This window comes from Centroberyx affinis, unplaced genomic scaffold, assembly GCF_046629955.1.
Source record: "Centroberyx affinis isolate AG114_WGS23_722 - 3 ecotype Tasmania unplaced genomic scaffold, CSIRO-AGI_Caff_v1 ptg003599l_1, whole genome shotgun sequence".
Taxonomy (NCBI): domain Eukaryota; kingdom Metazoa; phylum Chordata; class Actinopteri; order Beryciformes; family Berycidae; genus Centroberyx; species Centroberyx affinis.
The window spans coordinates 273,178-295,975 of record NW_027281519.1 but is presented as its reverse complement, the minus strand read 5'-3'; the positions used below and the strand labels follow the sequence as shown (position 1 = coordinate 295,975).

At 39.3% G+C, this 22,798-nt stretch overlaps 2 protein-coding genes across 4 annotated transcripts in view; both read right to left on the bottom strand.

Annotated features, from left to right (window-relative positions):
- Window positions 1-2,067: 2,067 nt before the first annotated feature.
- Window positions 2,068-14,941, bottom strand: il13ra2 (interleukin 13 receptor, alpha 2). 3 transcript variants are annotated; one of them, XM_071540289.1, is made up of 10 exons: window positions 14,783-14,941; window positions 14,345-14,439; window positions 13,737-13,888; window positions 12,341-12,497; window positions 11,499-11,619; window positions 10,745-10,929; window positions 10,332-10,486; window positions 6,065-6,212; window positions 4,266-4,383; window positions 2,068-4,153 (listed from the first exon to the last, which is right to left on the bottom strand). In XM_071540289.1, the coding sequence occupies exons 2-10, from the start codon at window positions 14,433-14,435 to the stop codon at window positions 4,066-4,068; spliced, it is 1,215 nt and encodes a 404-aa protein (XP_071396390.1). In that variant the 5' UTR covers window positions 14,436-14,439; window positions 14,783-14,941; the 3' UTR covers window positions 2,068-4,065. The 3 variants fall into 3 exon arrangements, with proteins under 3 accessions (XP_071396390.1, XP_071396392.1, XP_071396391.1); XM_071540291.1 differs by lacking the exon at window positions 4,266-4,383; XM_071540290.1 differs by lacking the exons at window positions 2,068-4,153; window positions 4,266-4,383 and adding an exon at window positions 4,409-4,582.
- A 1,824-nt stretch (window positions 14,942-16,765) lies between these two features.
- The window catches only part of lrch2 (leucine-rich repeats and calponin homology (CH) domain containing 2), a 33,703-nt gene continuing 27,670 nt past the window's right edge, over window positions 16,766-22,798 (bottom strand). Inside the window, exon 21 of the mRNA XM_071540281.1 lies at window positions 16,766-22,497. Coding sequence (XP_071396382.1) covers window positions 22,378-22,497 — 120 coding nt within the window. The 3' untranslated portion in view covers window positions 16,766-22,377. The remainder of the gene's footprint in view (window positions 22,498-22,798) is intronic.

Here is a 22,798-nt window from a genome sequence, read left to right as displayed (position 1 = left end):
TCTCAGGCTCTAGTGAATCTTTACTGATTAATTAGAGGAGAAGTCTCTGTTTTATTAACAAGCCGAATGATGGAAACAAGAGTGACACATCCACCCATATACAAAGGTACACACACACACACACACACACACACACACACACACACACAGTAAGTCCAGTATGGACGGTGTGACTTGGTGTGGGAAGTACACACCTGCTTAGTTGACCTTGTGAGTGTCAATAAATGTTGAAAAACAAAACTCAAAAACACGGGCAGCCTGGAGCCAGATGCTTATTTTCCCAACATGACAGAAACTATCATTACGATATTCTACATTGAATATATACTTTCAAAACTTTGAAAATAGTCAAAGTTTTGCATTGCAATAGAGATTGTCCCTGCATACTATGTGACAGCTACAATTTGTTTTTTAATAGGAATAACCTTTAGTTGCATTTGAAAAGAACACTTTCCAAAAAGGACATTTGCTTGGTTTTGGGGAATCTTCCCAATCTTCCTATAAAGCATCTCAAGAACTTTAACCAACTCAAGGCTTGTTGGCTATAGTGAACACATTGTCATCACATCAGTTTAGTCTCTTTTATATGTTAACTAAGGGCAAAACAACTGAGAATCTGAAACAAAACTCCTATTGTCTAATCTGGCATATGCAGCTCATTTTGGCACTTGCAAGACAGTTGTCATCGGTGTAAAAAACTATTTTGCTGATACGGTATTTAAGTACAATAGTTTGAATTCATCACTTCTGGTGATTGTCCCTAAAGTGATGAGCAGAATATTCACATCGGAGCTGAGCTGGCTTTATCCATGGAAAACAACAGAAGAGTGCAGCTCTTCACTGTTTGAGATGAGAATAGTATCTTCTAGTTGCAGCCATTTTTAGAATGACTACAGTGACTGTGTACAGTGGTTGTCAAGGGATTTCACCAACCTCTCGTGCTGTTTTACAAAAACAAAAACAATATTTACCCATTTTCTACTGGTAAATGCAATTGGGAAGAAGAAGACTATAGAGCCATCTAGTGGTTCTGTATGGTAGAATAATTGAGGCATCTTTAAAAAAAATAAAAAGAGGTCCATATGTAATTCATAGATTTTTTTGACAGCTAAAATATTCTAATGATATGATTGATATGATAATAATGAATGATGATTTTTTTTTTTTAAATGGAAAGATCATATTTGTTAAACTGGTGCTAATCTATATATTAATTTGGTTGTGATGTTCATGAAAAACCTTTAATTTGAATGTTTAAAATTTTTTAAAGAATTTGTCTGTTATTGTGTTGTTTTTATCAACATCTTGTTTTCGTCTCACTGTTTTTTTTTGCTTGTTTGTTTGTTTTCGTCCCCTTTCCCCCAATTCCCCATCAAGAGGCCTTTTATCTCTTACCAGGCCATCATTGTAAATAAGGTTTAGTTGTTAACTGACTTGCCAGGTTAAAACAAGGATAAATAATCTTTCCTTTTGCAGAACATATTGACCCACATTGTAAAGGGCAACAGGACCGCACATTGCACTTGAGCTGGGAGACAGAATGGTTGAACAAGATGATCAAGTCACTCCAGTGCTAAGAGAGAGTGCATATGCAAGAGTGCAAGATGTACAATAGACCGCAGACAATACATATCACACTTCTTATATACAATCATTATGTACATTCAGTTAAGTAGCGTGGCATACAGAATAATTACAGCTATAGAGGCTAGTATAGTGAGGGTCCAGTAGTGACTGTGATTCGGTCCAGTGTGGTATGAGGTAGATACACCAGATATAACAAATGATAACAATCAGATAAGTTATGATCATTATGAAAGACAGGGTTGTGCAGATGTTAAATACTCAGTTTTTAATGAACCATCACAATTTTAAGAACCACTTTAACCTCTAAAAGGTTCCTTGCGTCCGATTAAAGAAACTCCACCATACTATTTATTATATTTTGTGAAGTGCCCAGGCTAGGAGAGGAGATTGATAATTGGTATTATCACTTGCAGCTGCAGTCTGCATTCTCTCCCCACGACAAATATGAAAACACACAAACATTTTATCACATTGGTTGTATTTTAATGATGCCTGGATAGGAGACACAAAGGGATTGCATTTGTATTGCATGATACAGCTCCATAATGAACTTCTGTGATCAAAACAGTTCATGCTAAAATGTTCCATGACTCAGGACTCCAGCTGCATGTAAATGAAAAACAGAGCCACTTCTTTCTATACTGCTGAGTTGGAAATTTTGGTTCTAATTGAGCCATTGAATTATATCAGATAACATATTTCTTTAAATAATACGTAATACTGTAGCCTTGTGTGACTTCGACAGTGGATTTCTGATATTGTTTAACAATTATGAAACAAAAATCTATATTTTACTTGTTTCTTATTTGAGTAAAGAAGCATAGGCCATAAAATGACAGGAAAAAAAATCTACAGTTGAAGTAGGTCCCCAGTGACTTTTTGGACATTTTGTTGAGAAATTTACAAGTTCTGTCGCTATATGCAAAAATACAGCATCTACCTTTTCTCATCTGCACATCAACAGGGAACTTAAACAGGAAAAAAATCACTGAAACGTATTTTCATGGTAATGGAAGGGTGCTAATCTTTTCTACATGAAACCCCAGGAATGGATTTTGAATGCCACCCATAAAATGAACTACATACTGTAATAGAGTGTCCTGAGGTGAAGTACACACTATACATCCCAAACTCTAATTGAAAAGTATACTGTATAAGACAGCTGGTGTCACATTTCTTCACATGAAAGGTAGAATTAGAATTAGAATGAATATGAAAGGAACATATAGTTAAAAATCCTTAACCCCATTTCTGTTGTCTGACAGCAGGCAACTTGCAGCAACAGCAGCAAACAGGCATCGGGCGAAAATCTTGATTAGGACACCTGTTACAAAACATTCAATTTTGTTTTGCCTCTCAAACACCATAAATACAGTTCACTGCTGATAGTCCCACAAGACATGGGAATATTATAAAGCAAAGTCTAATACATTCATTTTCTTATTTTCATCTTCTGTTTTACAGTTAAGGATTATGCCTCTTGGGTTTTTTTATAGATTGGGAGAATCAGCTATGTGACACAAACATGAGATGTAGAGTGTATGTTGGTAAAAGTCACAAACAGTTTGTCTATTTGCGCAAACAAATCGTAGCAAAAGAAAATACCAATTCTATCCTTTTATTCAACAAAATGTGCAGAAGTCAAGGAGTATTTTTTGTGTGACATTTGATGTCAGCAAAGCATTTTGGCTTTAAATATTTTAAACGATTTTGAAAGATACAGAAATATTGTTGTGCAGTTATGTTCAGTTATAAATCAAACCACTATACACGCTGCCAAATATAACTGAAACTGGCAAGAGTTATGGCATCAAAACCCTGACACACAAACTTCTACTGCATAATACATTCAAAGAAAAAAGTACAACTCAATTGAATAATGTATCTGTGTAATAAAAAACTTCAAATACAAAACAAATCAATTTCCCAACTTCGCTGGCAAGAAGTGAGCAATAAAGACTCCTAGTACAAAACAAACAAAACTACATACCATTATAAACTGCCGAACAATGGAAATAAAATGAATTCTAAAATTAGTGGCAAGAGTTGTGGCAAAAAGTAAACACTTACATTGATCCAGAACATATATATTTCCAAGTAACGGCAAATGTACAAATCAGAACCAGTCAAAATAGTTATGAATTCAAGAAAAAAAAAAAAAACACAGCTGACAGTGTACTGACAGCCTTGCTAACATTCATAATATTTGTAAATAGCCCTGCATTAACCTACATCTGTTCAACATGTAACATCTTCAGTAATGTGTTAGTGATGGATACAATATCAAGTGGTCTCTGTAATGCAAAACCACTGAATACAAACTAAAATATGTGACATCTTTGAGAGCTTCATTGTGTGAGAGGAGAAAATGAGAGAGGAGAGCAACACTAAAACATCCTTCTGCAGGCCTTTGAGAGCGATTAAGTGAAACCTTTAGACTGCCAGCAGGTGTATGAAGGTGCGGCTTCCCTCGTCTTTTTAGGGCTCCACCACTGTAACAACTGATTTACTGGCAAATAGAGTGGTAGCGAGCGAGTCCAGCTTTTTCACTTGTCTTGATCTCCACCTACAATTGAAATTAAGTTGAATCAAGTTAGGTCATCGTCTCTTTTCGCTGCATTTATCTCAGTATGTGTGCGTGCGTGTCTGTGCATTTCCGTGCTCATGCACATACTCACACTCTGAACAGTGCCCACACACAGAGAGACAGTAGCAGCAGAGTGATTACGGCAATGGCGACATGCACACAGACAGTTATGACGTCCCATCCTGGGTCGGCACCAGTTACTTTCTCATCTATGACATACAGAGGGAACAGAGAATAGACACACACACACCTTGAATGCTTTCTAACTTTGCATGACGACTTATCTGCAGTTCAATCAACGAGACTCACAACAGCGTATAGTTTGATTTCAAATTTTATTCAGCATTGTGATGTTTTGGACCAGGAATGAGCCAGCTTAGATCTATCATCTTGAACCTATAGACAGATCTGTTGGTGGAAATAGGGAGGAGGGAGATGAATTTACCACTGCTCTGCAATGACAAAGAGTGAAGGCAGGAACTTGTTACTCTGACTGCTGCTTGATTAAGCGATGGGCGGTAGGAGTTCCAAGGAGCTTCTCTCACATTTTTTTTTCTCGCAAAGACAAATTACATTTGCAACTTCAGTCAGCCAGATTCACATCAGCACATAAGTTTGCATGATCTTTATTCAGTTAAAACGAGCACCCTGTTGCCTTAGCCTAAGCAGAAGACGATCCATCATCCTGAGTCACAGCTGACCTGTCATATAGACAACGAAATGCAAAAAAGGCTTCAAAATACAAACATCAAACTGGGAACGCTGAAGACCAAGGGGATGTCTTGACAGTAGGTGTCATATCTCTGCTCTGGTTTTTCTGCCACTAGAAGCGAAGAGAGACATGCAGTGGGAATATGGACTCTGATTGGTCGGCTGACAGCCAATCGCGATGCTGGGCAACTTTGCCCCCCATAAAACACGATGTACATCAGGGTTATTCAACCGTGTGTCATGTCTTTGTTCCAAGCAAAGACCACAGCAGCTGATTTCACTGATTAGATTCTCCTGTTTGGTTGAAGGTGTGCTAATCAGTGAAATCACCTGCTGTAGTGTTTGGTTGGAATGAAAATCTGAATACATTTGGCCCTCCGTGGCACGCGATCGAATACCCCTGATCTACACCAAGCCCAACACACTAGAAGCACACCACCATAACTAGCTCTCTAATGATACTTAAAAAACATACACCTATATGCTCCTTGAGTCAGAGTTCATGGTTTCCACAAATATTTGATGACGACATCAGTGTGAACCAGCTGGGCTTCCACCAAGTTGGAGTGCGATTCATGAAGACTTGTTACAAGGTGCTTTACCTCTTGGTTTACAGCGGGTGTGCATTGACCATTGGGAATGTAAACATATGAATAACATGACTAACTATAGAGCCTTCAGGAATGTATGATTAATTACCAATCCCTCAGCAATCGAAACTCATGACTTAATGAATATCGTAATTGGAGTTTTTCAAATTTTTACAGCACAATTGGATATAACTATATATAATGAGAGCATTACTTAAAAGAACATAATACACATAATGTCGCCTAAACAAAATATAAACAAACATTCCGATAACCAACTTCTTCAAAAAAAAAAAAAAACCACAAACATAGAGGGTCATTCTAAACAAAAGATATTTTGCATCTCCAAATAGGAAGAACAACCCACAAAGATGGGTTGGATGGGGCCGAACAGTAAGACATGGAGCACAAAATGGGAGGGGACTGGTGATTGACACCAGTCAAGTTCATTTGCATATTTTGGCAAATTATTAAACATTTTTGGGTCTTCCTTGTAATGGATACTACTATACAGAGGCAAGGAAAGACTGGCCTTTTTATTGTAATGTTTTACAGTAAATTCTGGATAAATATACTGAAACAGCATTACCTGGGTGACATGTCCAATGACTCCAGTCACTCCAAAAGCCTTTGTTAGCACAGTACTTATGCAACCTGGACCGGACCCTGAAGCAGTTTCTCTTCATGTCAGAGTTGGAGAGTAGAGTCAGGCTCATCTCCTTGGTTAAAATCTGCTGCTGTAAGTAACAAATGAAGTGAAGCGATCATTATTACTCATGCATGTAAAGACAATGTTCATTCACCCCTGTTCATTACAGTAGATCTCTTTTTAACTTTTTGTGGTATTTCAACAGATGAGCTGGGTCCCAGTTCACAGAGCCTACAAGCTTTATAATAAAAAATATAAAAAACACCATAATTATTATTATGTTTTCCCATAACCTTTACAACCTACACGTCTGCAAGTTTTTTGCAACTTTTTTAGAAGTGTGCAAGGCAATTGCTGATTCCATTGCCTATTCTTTTCTAATGCAAACTGTATCATCTGCAACATTGCACAGGTATAATTAATAATTAATAAACATTTAATAAACTCTAATTCTGTAAGTTTTCAGAGGTTTTTCATCATCTTCTTTATAATACACTGCTAATGAGGCTGAAATTCCTCTGCATGAAAGTTAAAAACTCCAAGCCCAACATCTTGCCTTGTAGTGATACTTTCAATCAATGAGAACCATATAGATTCAATCAATCACTGATTGAATCTCATTAATTGAATCTACACTGTTCTCATTGATGAGAACCATGTAGATTCAATTAATGAGAACCATGCTTGTAGATTAGAAGAACCAAGCATATTTATTTCTTGTTCATCACTCAATCTATATATTACAAAAGTAGCAAATACAAATAACTAAACTAAAACAAATAGGCTAGGCCAAATAAAAAGTGAGAGTGAAAGTACCTAGGTATCTGGTTAGATGAAAAATTGTCTTTTAAAACCCATGTCAATGAACTGACTAAGAAACTAAAGTTTAAACTGGGTTTCTTTTTTAGAAATAAGCAATGCCTTACAATGAATGGTAGGATGCAGATTGTGCAAGCAAGATTTTTATCAGTGCTTGATTATGCAGATGTGATTTATATGCAGGCGGGGCCCTGACACTCAAACCCCTTGATACTGTTTACCACAGTGCTCTTAGATTTATAACCGGTGACATGCTTAGAACACGTCATTGTATTCTCTATGAAAAAGTAGGATGGCCATCTCTTACCACTCGAAGAGAACAACACTGCCTTTTGTTTATTTACAAAGCCTTACGTGGCAAGCTACCATTGTATTTGTCTTCGCTTTTAAGTTTCAGTGCTACAGGATATCATACACGTTCACAGGCATACATTAGATTGGACATTCCACATATGAACACAGAGTCAGGAAAGACAGCTTTCACCTTTTATGCTCCTAATAGATGGAATAGGCTTCAGGACTCACTCAAATTGGACCGACTTGTCTCCATAGAGACGTTTAGGGTGCTGCTGGATGATGCATTATATAGGGATTGCTCTTGTTTCTCTTAGTTTTCTTATTTTGTCTGCATGTGGATTGTCTGGAAATAACTTGTCGTGAATTTTATTTGTTTTGTTTTCTTGTTGTTGTGTACACAAGTCTCTCTTGAAAACGAGATCTCGATCTCAATGGGACTTACCTGTTTAAATAAAGGAATTGTATGAATTGTATGAATAAAAAACAACACAAAAATGAAATAGGAAATAGAGATTTTCAGGTCATGTGGATCTCATGACATACGCAGAGACTTTTAATTTTTGAATCTGCATATGCTCCAGCTCTACACTGATATGTCAAAGAAACATTTAGAAGTTGAATGGTTAGTAAAACAATTTAATATAAAAGGTGTTTATTTTCATAAATATGCAAACAAAGTATATGATTAGAGTGAAGTAGTTTAGGATGTAGCCTAGCCGACCGGGCTGTTTCATTACATAATTTAAGTTTGTGGAATAAGCGACATTTACTATGGTGGGCAAATGCAAAGTGTGAATTAGTCAGCTTGCTATTAGAAGTACTCATGTCTGACAGTGTTAGTCTAAAGATCATCCAGACTCACTCACTGTGTCACTCAGTCACTCGCTGAGTCACTCAGTCACTCACTCAACAGCCCGTTCGTTTATTTGGCCTACACTATTTGTTTTAATTTAGTTATTTGTAGCGTTTCCTAATTTTATGTTACATAGGTCCACAAGCGATGAACAAGAAATAAATGCACTTGGTTGTTCTAATCTACAGGCACAGTTCTCATTTGGCTACGTACACACTGCAACTAAAAACGGTTGTCACTCCTCATTCAAGTCAAGTAAACTGAAAATACAGGCAATGGTAGCTGCCATATTGGTCTGAAGTAAACGTTACTATGGTTACAGACATTCTTTACAACCATCGTGAGATCGGAGGAGTGGCGTGACTCCTGTTGCCTGTTACCCGTACATAGTTTAATACATCCATGGTACATACACAGTCTGGTAATTTTACCCCGCTCTGCTCCAGTGTGTACCAGACATATGCGATTTCACTACCGGATTCTGGCAGTGTGTGCATAGCCATTGAGTCTACATGGTACCTATTGATTGAAAGCCACTGTGTTCTCCACTTTCATGAGTGTAGGCTGCCCACTAGCGGTACTGGGTAGACATTACATTGTTCACAACTCTCCCAAGGGTACTGTATACATACAGTGGAACCAACCCACTCTTTCGACACTCGTTCACCAGAAGTCTTCCCTCTCTCACCTGCGCAAAATGGCCAACTGAATCAAATGAACCAAAGAATCAATTGAGCAAAACTTTTCACTCAGTGAGAGTTATCATCATACTATAAAGCAAGGAATCTCTGTCTGTATGTGTGTCCTTTGCATATCTTGAGAACCGTTCATCCGATCTACTTCACACTTGGCGGGTGTATTGCTGGGGACCCAAGGACGTGCAGTGTCGGATTGGACATGTGACACGTTCAATATTAACGTGTGCAGCAGCGGGGCTCAAAGCAAGCGACTGGAAGCGGAGTGTCAAGTGTGAACTTGTTTAGATTAGTGGTTCTCGAGAAAGCTGCAAGCAGCAATACCGGAGGCCAAGCAATCGGACTGTTCCAAACAGACATGTTTTGAATGGGCACTGCACTAGTAAGCTGAACATTGGGCCTCATTCACCAACCGTTCTTAAGAAGAAATTTCTTCTTAAAACCCACTTACGCAGTTTTCACGAAGATTCTGACATTCACCAATGTTTTCTTATTTGGGATTTGTTGTTAGGTAAGAACAGAATCTACGCACACTCAAGAGCACACTTACGCACATTTGAGTGCTGACATGTTTGTGCAAAATAAGTGGTTATTGCATTTCCTTCAATTCTACAGTTGTATAATATTATAGGATTTAAATTACAATAATATTTGTATCATTTATAATATTTTTTAATAATTATTTTCATTATTTTACAAAGTATTATGGTCTTTTAAAATAAATAAACACTACACTAACACTTCAATTAATATCAATTATGTTAATTGGGATCCCATGCATCTTTTTTTTCTGTTATTTTATATCCACTACTGACACTACTAAATATGACAGCTCGTTTGGTGTTCACTTCCTGCAGCAGTACCTCCACTTAAGAACTATTGAAGTTTTTTTTACGTTTGGAGTCTGGTGCTCCACCCTCTTTAGACTTTTGTTTGGGCATTCTTGACTTCTCTCAACTTTTCTTTTCAATTTCTGTGTGTGATTTCTGTGTGCACACGGCCCTGCAGTCTCATGCCCTTTTATGGGGATTGGCAGGGCGTTTACCTATGCTAATTAGGATCACCTGGCACGCGCTTTCAATTTACGAGGACAATGGGATTCATCATTATAAGAACACAGGTGCGAACAATTCTGCGGTTTAAGAACATGTCATGAATCTGACGTAGACTTTTCTTAGGACCTTTCTCAAGAACAAATTTAAGAAAAAACTTAGGAAGATATTGCTGAATGAGGCCCATTGTGTCCTGGATCCCTGACTCCATGGCTAGACATCCAGGCGAATGTTCAAGCACGCTATTGTTAATCTCTGTTCACAATGCATACAACAAAGATGACAATCAGGTGATACAGGCATTATGGCAACTTCTGCACTGTGCTAACAGCCTAACCCAGTTACCTGCATGTTTAGAAGTTGAAAAGGTTGTGGGAAATTACACAACCTTTGCACTACAAGGCATCTTGGAAACAGGGCTCTGGTCAGTATAATGAGCATGTTAGCAAGTAGAAAAACACAAGACCTAAGTTACTGTCGGTTAACCGTACCGATAAGTTGTTCCCATCAGGTCCCTCTTGGTTGCGTTCCACTTCCCATTCAAGGCAGTGCTTGGGAACCCTCCCAACAGGACACTCCCAGTGAAGCTCCAGCTGCCTGTCTGGACCCGCTTGCAGATGCAGTTTCTCTGTGACTGCAGGCTTCACTACACATACATATATAAAAAAGTGTTTACTTTCTTCCTCAGGTTTCAATAGCAGACAGCAGGGCTATGTGAGAGTCAGGAGATGGGGATTTTGTCCATTACACCATCACTTAGCACTTCATTGTGCTTAATTGAGTGTGCACAGCAAGGTTGTATTGTCAAGATAAAGATTTATGCAGCTTGAGAACTAAAACATTAGGATCCATCAAGGTACTCTGTATGCTAGGTTAATTAAACAAGAAACAAACATGCATGTACCGTGGTTTTGGATTTGCAGGGAGACAAATGCTGTTTTCAGTGGTCCCCCAGGAGAGGAGCCATTCACGCAGAAGTTGATATCAATGAAATCAGGGAGCGATTTCCGTGTGAAGTTGCAGCCGCTCCTAACTCCATTAGCAATGATATATTTTGGGCACTCCTCGGTCTGTTCAAGTTGCTCATGCCTGGGGAAGTACCACACCCAAACTCTTAAATAAATAAAAATTTCTTCAATGCAAAAACACGTCTGATGATTGACTTGAGTGTACTGTTGTTTGTTTTCGGATGTCTCTATGTATTTGTTTGTGGTTTCAATTTTGGATTCATTTCAGCTATACTTTTTAAGCAGGTTTACTAATTTTGGTCCAGTTTGTATTTTTAGTATCTACTGCATTTTAATAGTAATATTGGAGAAGTACCAGTGCGAAAATTGTTTTTAAAATCATATAAAAGCCGCCAGTGTGTGGTGGCGGCAGGATAGATAAAATTAAATTACTCGCATGGACTGAAATCTGACTCATGACTATTAGTTGCAGGTTAAGCTCAACTGTCTTCTCTTCTCTTGAAAACAATCATATGGTTTAGATTTTAATTTTAAAGTGTGGTTTGGAGGTTAAAGAGAGAAGAAGAGAAGAAAGGAGTCTTGAGTCATGTCAGTTTTCCACATGCTTTATATTTTACTTCTTGTCCTTGATTAGTGCAATATGTTGGTTTTCTTGTCTTGTTTTGATTTATTTATCAATACATTACATACCAGAAATAGAGACGTTGGTGTGAGTTGGCCGGCTGCTTTGGGCCTCTTTCCCAATTGCACTGTATGTACTCCATCTTATGGAACACACAGACAAAATCCTGGACCTTGGTGCCCGCCAGGCCTAGAGACAATTCAAGAGAGGTGAACAAAAAACAATCAATGTCAATCTAAGAATCTGTTCAAACCAGCACGGATTACAGGAATATGTCACTTGGAGAGAACATTTTAACTTTTCTACAACAAATCTATAAGTCTCCTGGTTAAAGATGAATAAAGTTTCATCACAACACAATAGATGTTTCTCCTTTCTCTTGCCACTCTCATCAAATGCAAATGTGTTTTGGAATCCCCTCTTGCTTGGACGGTGTCGTGGTGGGAAGATGGACATCACCATGTCAATCTGGTAAGATATCGTCTGTTTTACATGGTCTAAACCTTCTACAGCTCAGCAAGCAACATGAGGCCCAACTAGACGCGCTGAAGTTGATCTTTTTTGTACCATTGGCTTCATCGTTTTTGTGCTCACAGCCCAAGTAGCTATTAATGTGAAAATTTACCATCTCACCGGAAAATGTATTGCTTTTCCAAAAAATCACTAAACCTGGGCAACAAGTAGAGTGGCTGAATACATTTTTGAATACCTAAAAACACTTATATTCCAACTATTGTGGAATAAAACTGTTACCTTTTAACTGTTTAAGTGTCACTGTTATTAAGTTATGTGTCAGTGTTATTGTTGTCTATCTTTCATCGCTGTCACCTCTTACCCTACTGGGCTCTTATCACTGTCACCACGGGCTTAAAGAGTACAATAGGCCAAGACTGCCTTCTGAGTAACTCACCAGTGCTGTCAGGTTTCTGGACCAGCTCGGTGTAGCGCGCACTCTTGACGTCGGAGCCGCTGGTGCAGGATCCTCTCAGTAAGGTGTACACTCTCACTTCAACTGCTTTCCCCAGGTCAAACTGGGCGCTGTATGTCCTCTTAGTAGTCCTGATGGCCTAGCAACCCAAAAACATTGTCCTGTCATTCAGAGGTTATGGCTTTGGTATTTAGGCAAGTTCACACTGTTCTAACCACGAGACAGAGACAGAGAGTCTTCATGTCCCAAGCTGGAATTTCCGCAAGATATGTCCTTCTGGCAAAACTGGGTGACGTTCCTGTGCTTCCCTACTTGTATTCAAAGCTGATGTTTTTTTTTAAAAAATCCATTCACAAGCAATATCACTTTTTTAAGTGATTTGCCATGACATTTGTGAACAAATTCTAGTAAGATGGCTCTGGCTCCCATGGCTTTTTTGGACTAAAAGTACATTCAACTCTAAACTAAACATCGAACAAAAAGTTCGGAAATTTGTGTTTGGGTTCGGTTACCACAAGTCCCTGATTTTTATTGTCCCTTAAAATTGTTTTGTTGGGAAGAGACTAAGGTCATGGGCTTTAATTTCTTACTTTGCATTTTGGAGGCCCTTTAATTCTTGAAGACATAAACATCGAACAAAACGTTCGGAAATTTGTGTTTGGTAGATTATTTCTCTGTTGTAACAATGCTTCTTGGCAATACATTTTATACCGTTGGAAAGCCTGTTTATTTCCCTTTTAAATGGTGCCCCATTTGTAAGGAACATGCATTTGTGGGATGAGCAGCACAGCTGAGTATGTGGGTTACGCGAGAACATTTGGCAAATTTTACATGAGCGCAACCCACATACTCAGCTGTGCTGCTTATCCCACAAATGCATGTTCCTTACAAATGGGGCACCATTTAAAAGGGAAATAAACAGGCTTTCCAACGGTATAAAATGTATTGCCAAGAAGCATTGTTACAACAGATTATTTTAGGGGTTGAGATTATTTTATTTGGACAATCTACACAAGGTAAGGTAAGGAACATCCCTCCTAGTTAGAGTCACATAGAGTACACATACATCTCACCAGGTCAGAGCAGGGTTGGTTGCTGTTTGCACTGCAGATATAATACCAGCCATCCTCCACTAGCTTTTGAGCTCTTATTCCGGCCCTCCACCCCACGGCCAACCTGCTGCTCTGCTGCCTAAAGAGTGACTCAGACGGGTTACAAGTATTCGGTTTTCCTTGCTACTTATTTTCATTACTTACGATTCCATTGTTAAAAATGTGCTTTAATGTCCCACCACCATGATGCCTCTTGTTATCAATGGGAGATTATGAGGACACTTTTCCCCAAAACTCTGAAGAGATGGGCGAGCGCTGGCACTTACAGTCCATCTGTCCTGGTATGTGTTGAAGTACTCCAGCTGAAAGTACTGCTGGCAGTCTGTCATGTTCAGCAGGCTGGCTGCGGGGCTCCACTGGATCTGGAGAAGTCCGAGGTGACCTGGGTCAAATATCACAAGATCCTCTGGAGGATCCACTGCAAGTGGAAAAAATGCATTGAATAAGTTAATTTAAGATAATTATATGGGAAACAAAATGTTAGAGACTTCCAACACCTGTTTCCTGTTAACACTGGCTCAACAGAAATACTTTAGAGTCAGTCAGCCTCCACCTACAAAGTTACAAAGTCACATTCTTTGGCAACTAACAACACATGAACTTTACTTGCAACAATTTGCGTGTTGACCCCAGATATTTATGGCTGCAGTGCCTAATTAAGATCATACAGTGCAGAGATTTATTATGCTCACTTCTAAATTGTCATTCATTTTAAAATTGTTTTTCCCGTGCAAATGAATCGGCTACCAGTGAAACGGGAAAACACCTTGGATTTTCCCTCGGGCGTCTTATTAACGCGTCAGCGACGAAAAAAACCCGAGACCGGTGTAGCATGCGATGAATAATGAATCAAGAAACACAAATCTGAACCAACCTGTAATTTCAGTGAATTGCATGCATTGGCTCCAGTCTAGCAAGAAGAGCATCAGTACAGCTCCTCTAGTCAACCAGGTTTTGCCTGCCATCGCTCTGTATGGAAGTCAATAACAAGATGAAAGATGACCGTTAATCTTGAAACAACACTGAATAAAACACTGATAAATCAAATGTATGAGTGATCGAGGGTTTAAATTACGGGGTGATCAATATAATGCAGAAATTCATATTCACACAAGACACCTTAACTCATAGTGTTTTCTCTGTTGTGTGAGTCAAAAAACAATCTACCATGTTTACTTATTATGTCTACAAAATGAATTCAGAATTCCTTGTCCTATGCTACAAAATGTAAAATAAATACTGGATCAAAGGATGTCATCCATAAAAAAAAAAAAAAAAGTTTTTGAAAGATACCATGAGACGAGATACTTACATGAATGGTGAGTGACAGTTTTCCCTGTGAAGACTCCCGAAAGGCAGAGTGCAATGCTGTCAGACTGCGACTGGGTGGCTGAGCCGATTGTCTGCTGCTCAGAAGCTGTTGAAGCCAGTCCAATAACCTGCTGCCCCTCATGCAGCACCTGGAAGCCTGGCTTCCTAGTCGGGAAACGGCTGAGTAATGACATCCCGTAACCGCAGATGTGTTTTTTTTATGTGTCTCTTGTATAAAAACCTTTAGGGGTGGGGGGGGCAAGTTCACTCCCAGTCCTATAACCGTTTCTTTCAGTTATCATGGCATAAGGACTTCATGTAGCCTATACTGTTTTACAATTATTATTTTTTTGGACAAACCCATGACATTGACACAAGGGCATATAGCTGTGACACAATCTTTGGACAGTCCACTGTTGATGCTCAACTATCAGGTGACAAAAATGTTCAACAAATTGACACTTGCCTATTAGCTGCGTCTCCAAACCTCTGACCGCAAACTAACCCCAACCCAACCCTATGATTAACCCTAACCCAGACACTGTATATTTACGGGCTCTTTTTCACACTATCCTATTGTATCACCTTAAACTAGACTTTTAGTGACGCATTATAGTCACTTGATAGTAATCTGAGTATCAGCAGTGGACTGTCCAAATCATAACTGTAACACTAGCCTACCAATATGACTAATAATAACACACTTTATTTGTATTGCACCTTTCATACAAAAAAGTAGCCCGAAGTGCTTCACATAATAATAAATATAAAACATGAAATTAAATAAACCCAAGTTAAACATAAATACTTAATATTTAAGTAATACAATATAATAATTAAAATAAGTTATGAAGACTAAAAGAATGAGAAAATAGAGGAGTATGAACATAAAAGCCTGTGTAAACTACATGGAACAACCTTAATTAAAAGCCAGATTAAAACAATATGTCCGTAACTTTTTCTTGAAAAGGATATTGCTCATAGATGCGTAAAAACAGATGGCGGCTTCATCAGTGGTCATGTGTAAAACCTTTGGAACCTTGGCGATCTGGCATGGACATAAAATAATAAACAAGCTTTGATGATTGAAGGTGTCAAGTCATTTAGTGCTTTATAGACTATTAAAATGACTTCGAATGATTTGGAAAATCGATTCTAAAGGACGCATGTGTGTATACCGACTTAGATGCAGTCCCGAATGAAACGTCCCCATGTGACCAACAGGGAACCATATGGGAACGTTCTCTTAACATCCCAAATTTCCTTTTTGTAATGTTGCAACGTGACCATAAAATAACCAAAATGGAACGTCCCCTTAAAGTCATATAGGGAACTTTGAACTGACGCACTTTCATAACCAAAAGAGGACGTTTTAGGAACGTTCTGGAAGTTCTGTAAAGGTTCGGGACGTTCGTCACCTTTAGAGAACTTTTACGGAACGCAAGGTCCCCAGAACGTCCCCTCCTACGTGGGCAGGTAGCCCGTGTAGTGGCATGTGTTAAAATTCTTGCATCTCGCATTCTGAATTATTTGTAATTTATATATGGATTCAACTAGTGTGAATTAAGTGTGACCACAAAAGTTGCCATAACTGTCACAGGTTTGCCCAACAATTAGGAAACCTGGTGTTGAGTAAAAGCAAGGAAGCTTCCCTTCCCATAATTCCCTTTCCTTGGAATTTGGTGCTTTGGGGGAATATCCCCAATCATGTCTCATTTAGGGTTTCAGGCTCATATCACATCCTTTGTACATTCTCCAAGCTTCACTCTGCTTTTGTATTGTGCAAACTGAACCCTGACGTCAGTTATTGAATATTGACACAGTAGTGATAATAATCAAATTCATGAGCAGACACATTTCCTCAGTAAAATGGCAATAGTGTCAACAGACAATATGGAGTCACATGCAGCAAGTTGCACAACTGGACAGAGCCTGACACAGAGAGAGACACAGAGACACACAGAGTTGTAAAGAACTTGACTTTATTTTTTGTTAACCTTGTTTGTTTGATCTTTCTTTTTAAGAAACTCCCTGGAATTTTTTACAGATGATATGTACAGAGGTTGGGCTTAAGTCGCTCAGTATTCTTGCATGCATTTCACTTTGTTATTAAATACAAAAAGCTTATATACATACATCAGAATTTTTCTCGGCAGTGTCCTGTGTAGACATGACTCATTGTTCCTTTGATGAAATGACTGACTGATTAAAAATTCCAAACCACAGTGGTGACACATGGTGCCGGCACAGTCAAGCTGTTAAAATGAAAATTGAGGACAGGAAATTGCAGGGGGATTTGTCACATACACACACTGCTATTACAAAATGTAGTAATAAGTTAAACTATCTGTATCAAATGACTTGCCAGTTTGACTCAATTATTACAAAACACTCTAGGCTTATATTTCCTAACAACTCAGTGACTTAAACAGTGGGTAATATTATATGTCATAGTAGACATCTTTGTATGTCCAAAACATTTTGGTGCAGGTGCGTCAAGGGAGTGTTAACTGGCTCGCAGCAGACAGATGACAGATAGCAGTCTTCGCATTGGAAACTCTCTTACAAGCTATTTTCTATTCTGATCTGTGCAACAGAACGACAGAATCCTGCAGAATTGGATAGCACTATTCTTGAGGTAATACAATGTGTTGGAAAACACCCACAGAGGCAAACACATTCATTCATAGTTCATTTCAACATCAGCAATGACTTTTGATCAAAACAAATTTAAAGTGGGACACAAGGTTGAATGAAGGCTTAGCAATTGCTGTAAAACATATAATCAAGGTGTGCATAATTTATAATTTGGTGGAACGTTATTGCACAGAACGTCTGGTCACTCTTGACGAAAGGTCCTGCAGGAGCAGGGTGTGTGTGATTTTCTTAATTTAGGCTTGACGTGATGTGTTGCAGTAAAAGCTTGAGCACTCCATTATCAATATGTCTTCAGAGTGTTGACAGCCAGCCTGGATGGAATGTTGCCTTAGGTGTGGCACAGTAAAAATGGTGAATGGTCGATATAATTTTCATGGCAGATAACATGTAAGAATATCATGTGCAAGTAAAGAGCCGTTGTGTTAATGTTCCATAGCACACAGATGAGATATGACAAGGTGCCATAAGGTGCCGATGTGCTGTCATATCTGGCGAGTTACACTGGATACAAACAGAAAACAAAAATCACTCTCTAAATAAATAGTCAGCTCAGATTTCAAAATGTACAACCAAAGCATTATTCACTCGTAACCTAGGTGTTTGGACACTTTAGACTGGAGTTCAGCTACTGCATGCATGTAATAGCATGTGCGTGAGTGATTTTACATGATAGGCACGGAAGAGAGTAACGGTAAATGAACGAAGGGATGAAAGGAAATGGTCAAATGAAATTCACACGAAAAAGCATCAGAGGTATGAGTCACGCCGAGGCATACCATAGGCATATCTTTACCAAAATCTTGAGCCCCGTCTAGTGCCTCTGCCAAGCATGGTGTTTTAAAACTGTGCATGGCTGGCTATGAACAGCGCTCACGAGGACAAAGAGCTCTCGTGGTGCAAGATGTTCTTTTCAATGCCATAGATGCATGTCGTTTCTTGCCAATGAAGTACCAGCATTTCAGCACATAGGTCCTGTGTGATTCTTGATTTGATAGGTGCTATTACTTCAGACCGTTCAGCATCTTTCCTCATGACTGAGAAATTCAAGCCATTTTGCCAGTTCTCCCTTACCACAAGCTTCATGTATATCTGAAAATGTACCTCAATCACCTTTAAAGCCACAAAAATAGCAAACATTTGATGAAAAAAGCCAAAACAGTCTGTGTGTGGTACGACTTGTTTTCTGAACAGTTGCTCCAATGTGCTCTCACTTGTTCAGTGCCAGCATCATGTAAATGCAACCAAATTCAACTTCTAACTTCTAACCTGCTGTCATACTCAAGTGTTCTCACCTATCCTACCACCTTGCTCACACTGGCACACATCCCAGGCCATGAAGCAACTGAAAGTAAGTTATTTTCTATGGAAAGTCCAAAGGGCGCAAGCTTCAGAGAGTGACAACAATGGCTCAGTGTTTCTCACACTGCCATGACACTGTAGCTTGTTTATATGTACAGCAACATACTATGAGAAAACTTTGGGCACCCAGGGTCATTTTTTTAAGTTATGATCCTTCAGCTAGCCCTCCAAGTTTGACCATAATCTTCTATCATCTAAAATCAACATATAAAAAAGACTCAACAATTGGCATCCAAAGTTTGACAAAGCAAACTTGAGGTAGGTTACGAACCAGTTCAATTTCTTGGTAAAAAGAAAAATACAGTGTAATTATCTGTGATATCAAAGAGATCAGAGTTTGGGATCTTCTCTATTTCTGTCTTCACAGTCAGAGATTATATTAAGATTATAATGCTTCTGTGATACTACCTTGGCTGGGTGACTCTTATAGTTGCTCATTGTTCAGATAATCACAGTTTTGTTTTCAGTGATACTGTTTAACATGCGGCCCACTGTCCCGCATGATGTGCACTCTGTTCTCTTTTGGCCTCTCCAGTTTAGACTGATCAGACTGCTAATAGTACTGTGAATGTTGTTAAACTCACAGCTGCACTGGCTTTACACTGTTGTTTTGATACACTGACTAGACTGAATACGGTCAGCATGAGTGTTTTTTTGTGTGCCCTGCAGCTGTGTATGATGCTGTGAACAATGTGCACACTGTTGCACACTGAACCTTCCACACAATAAACGGTATGGCATTGTATTGTGTTAAGACAAAGTAATTAGGCTTGGAGACCTAAATTAACACAGTCTGTAATACTTTGGGATTCTCTGCATAAGAAATAGATGTGGCACGAGAGGTTGTGACCGTTTGTGTGTATTTTACACTCAGTCCATGTGAATTGGAAACCCTGTTTTGTTTTGTTTCTCTGTGGCGTTAAGTGCTTTGGAATTCCATGGCACAGAGAGAGTCAATACAGCACCTGGAGAGGGAGCGGTAGAGGATCTCAGAGCCTGTGTTAAGGCACAGTACATCAGGTTTTTAAGTCACGATGTTGTTTTCATCAAACATGGTGGTATCTGTGGGCTTTAACGGTGTTAAAGGGGCATTGAGTGTAATTTTTACTGCCCCATAGCACAAAATGGTCGTAATCTATCTGCGAGGGGTTGTTGGTCAATACCAGTGACTCAGTGATTACCATGCCAGGTACGGAGTTTTCTGGGTTGGCAAATTTCACTTAACAGCACAAACTTACTCTGTTTTTCTAACAAAAACTCCCCACCCATTGGAATTTCAAAACAGCCAATCCCTCCCCAATCTACTCACATTTTTAGCTGCTCAAAGATGGAGGACGATGCCATGAGCAAGCGAATAATATCAGAAGACTTTTCAGCAAGAGTGCGAGAGACTTGTGTAGGAGGAGGCAAGCTCTGCTGAAACTGGTGAAATTCCAACTGGTCACCGATAGCGGTTGATAAAGTTCAAAGATTAAAGTCCCTTTAAAGGTGCGTTGTCAGATACAATGTAACTGTGAAAAATGCTAAACGAGATTCCGCAGTTTCATAACCAACACAGATAATTCTATAACTATTTTCTAGTCAGTTCTTCAGCTGAGCCAAAATTTGCTTTACTTCAATGCAGCAATTTTGTGCAAGTACAGTAGGTGTACATTTTTTCAAATGTTGGAAATCTTATTTTGGGATGAAACTCCTCAAATATCTCAATTCTGAGGAAAGATGCAGAACAGTGAGGTATTTACTCCTATAAATACCAAGAATATAGGAACCAAATAACAAGACTGGCATTGCCCTATAGAAACAAAAGAAATATATAAAATTGTACAGTTTAGAAACAAATCCTGCATTTATGCAAAACAGGAAAACTAGTTTCTGGCTATGGGGGATAGCAGTGAATTTTCACAAAGACAAACTTTGTCCGAGATCACACAGAAAACAAATGCGAGATCAGAAATTCAGTGGTACCACCTTTTAAAGGATGATCAGGGTTGAGACACACACACAAAGCAACAACACATAAATATAAAACAAATGAATAAATACATAAATAATTTCATTTCCCTGATATAATATATTGTATAAGAAATGATATACAGCAGGGTGGCCCGGCAGTCAGACAGGCCGCGCCATGAGCAGAAGGTTTGCAGGAGTGACGTCGTGTCCAACCCGTCCGTCGGTGCTGAAGTGTCTCACAGCGAGACACTGAACCCCTTTCTGATCCCACCAGTCACATTGGCATACATATACACATAGGAGTTCAATGTCTGTTTGTGTCTGGGGCTATTCAAAGCAACTCCTAATTACTTTGTGTCTAACGTGGCAAACTGGTGCTCTAAATTCCAGATGTCAAATGATAATCGGCAAATGACACTACTCAGAAGAAAGTTAAAAGCTTAAAAAAATTGAAAAGTTAGAAAAAAAAGCCTATTTATCGCAGTGAATAAATAAAAAAAATGAAAGCCTGTACACTGATGTGCAATGAAAGATGCTACAGCTCATGACCGCCGTGCTTGTGTCCAGTGCTCAAATGGCCACAGCTAAAGCACAAGTTGTCACAGTGGTCAAGTGTCGCCTCTACCGGTGACTGGAGGTTCTGACGCAGTAAGAAAGGGATATTTGATCCATAATGCTTCAGTATTATGAGGCTGCACGTGATCTGCAGCAGCTCAAACATACCAAAATCACACCGAAATGAGAGGCACGAACAGGCAGAATGCTGTCTCTAGTATAACTCGACCTCCTGCGAGACAATATCCACCCAAATCCTACTTATCATGCTTTTTTTTAAGTAAGCCTTGCCTTCAATAGTACTGGTAGCTGTGATTGCGCAGATGCAATACTTGGCAATAACTGAATGTGCCACATTGATCAGTTTTGGCTGCTGCTCCCTACTAAGAAAGGAGGATATGGAAAAGATGTACAGCATGTGATAACAGAATGCTCTTATAAAAATAAGAAAATTTTCATGGGAAAAATATATTCCACAAAAAGAAAATTAAAAAATGTAAATCAAAAAATGAACAAACTCAGGAGTTTAAGGACCACTTGAGTTCAGTCAATGGTTTGTGGCTGACTGGCCAGCATGCAGCTCAGTTCTCTAAAGTGAAAGAGTGAGTTACATGCCTTTTAAAATCTCTCTTCACTGCCAGTGTCTCCAACAGCAGCATGGACAGTCTGTCAGTATTGGCACTTGCAGGCTCAATACTCACTGAACATGGCGAGTGGCACGAACAGGTCTTCTTCTGGACCCGTATTTTAGTCCATCACTTCTCAGCAAATACAAACTGTGCAGCTCAGGTAACACACAGTCATACAGTAACACACACCCCAGTAACTAGGACAGAAACAAGTTAAAATGTGATGGACAGGAGGTGGGTAGCAGCTGACATCATATAAGGAGACGGGAGTATTTTGTCCTCCTGTCTCCTGATTCAGTCAGGCAGAAGCAGACTCCCTACTCCCGCGGCCGCCGGGGCCTCGCCCCTAGAGGCTCTCTGGTCCCTGGCAATGGGGTGTGGGATCGGGGCGGGGAGGGGGTGGCCGGATGACTGCGGGACGGATGCAACATTCAGGCTGGTGTCAAACAGCTGACAGTTGTGTGGGCTTAGAAGGAGGCAGATCCAGCAGAGCCTGGACGGTCGCACCCACCTTCACCAGCCCACGCTCCTCCAGGATGTGGTGTGGCAGGCACAGCTTGTCCTGATTTGGCAGAGTAATCCTTTGTCAACACAACAGTCAGCTACCCAGAGAGTAATGGATGTTCACTTTCTGTTTTATAGCTAATTCTCTCTGTCAACATCTAAATCAAACTTTGGTTTTCAGACTATACTTTGCTCCTGTGTCTGTTCAACGATCAGTTCCAGTAGGTAGCGATTATAATTGCAGTTGTTACTTTTTTTTGGGCAGGCTTATAAATAAATTCAGATTATGAATTTTCATTGTATTTCCCTTTTTTTCCCCCCTAGCTATGGGAAAAGGTTTCCATCTGTGGGGTGGGGCA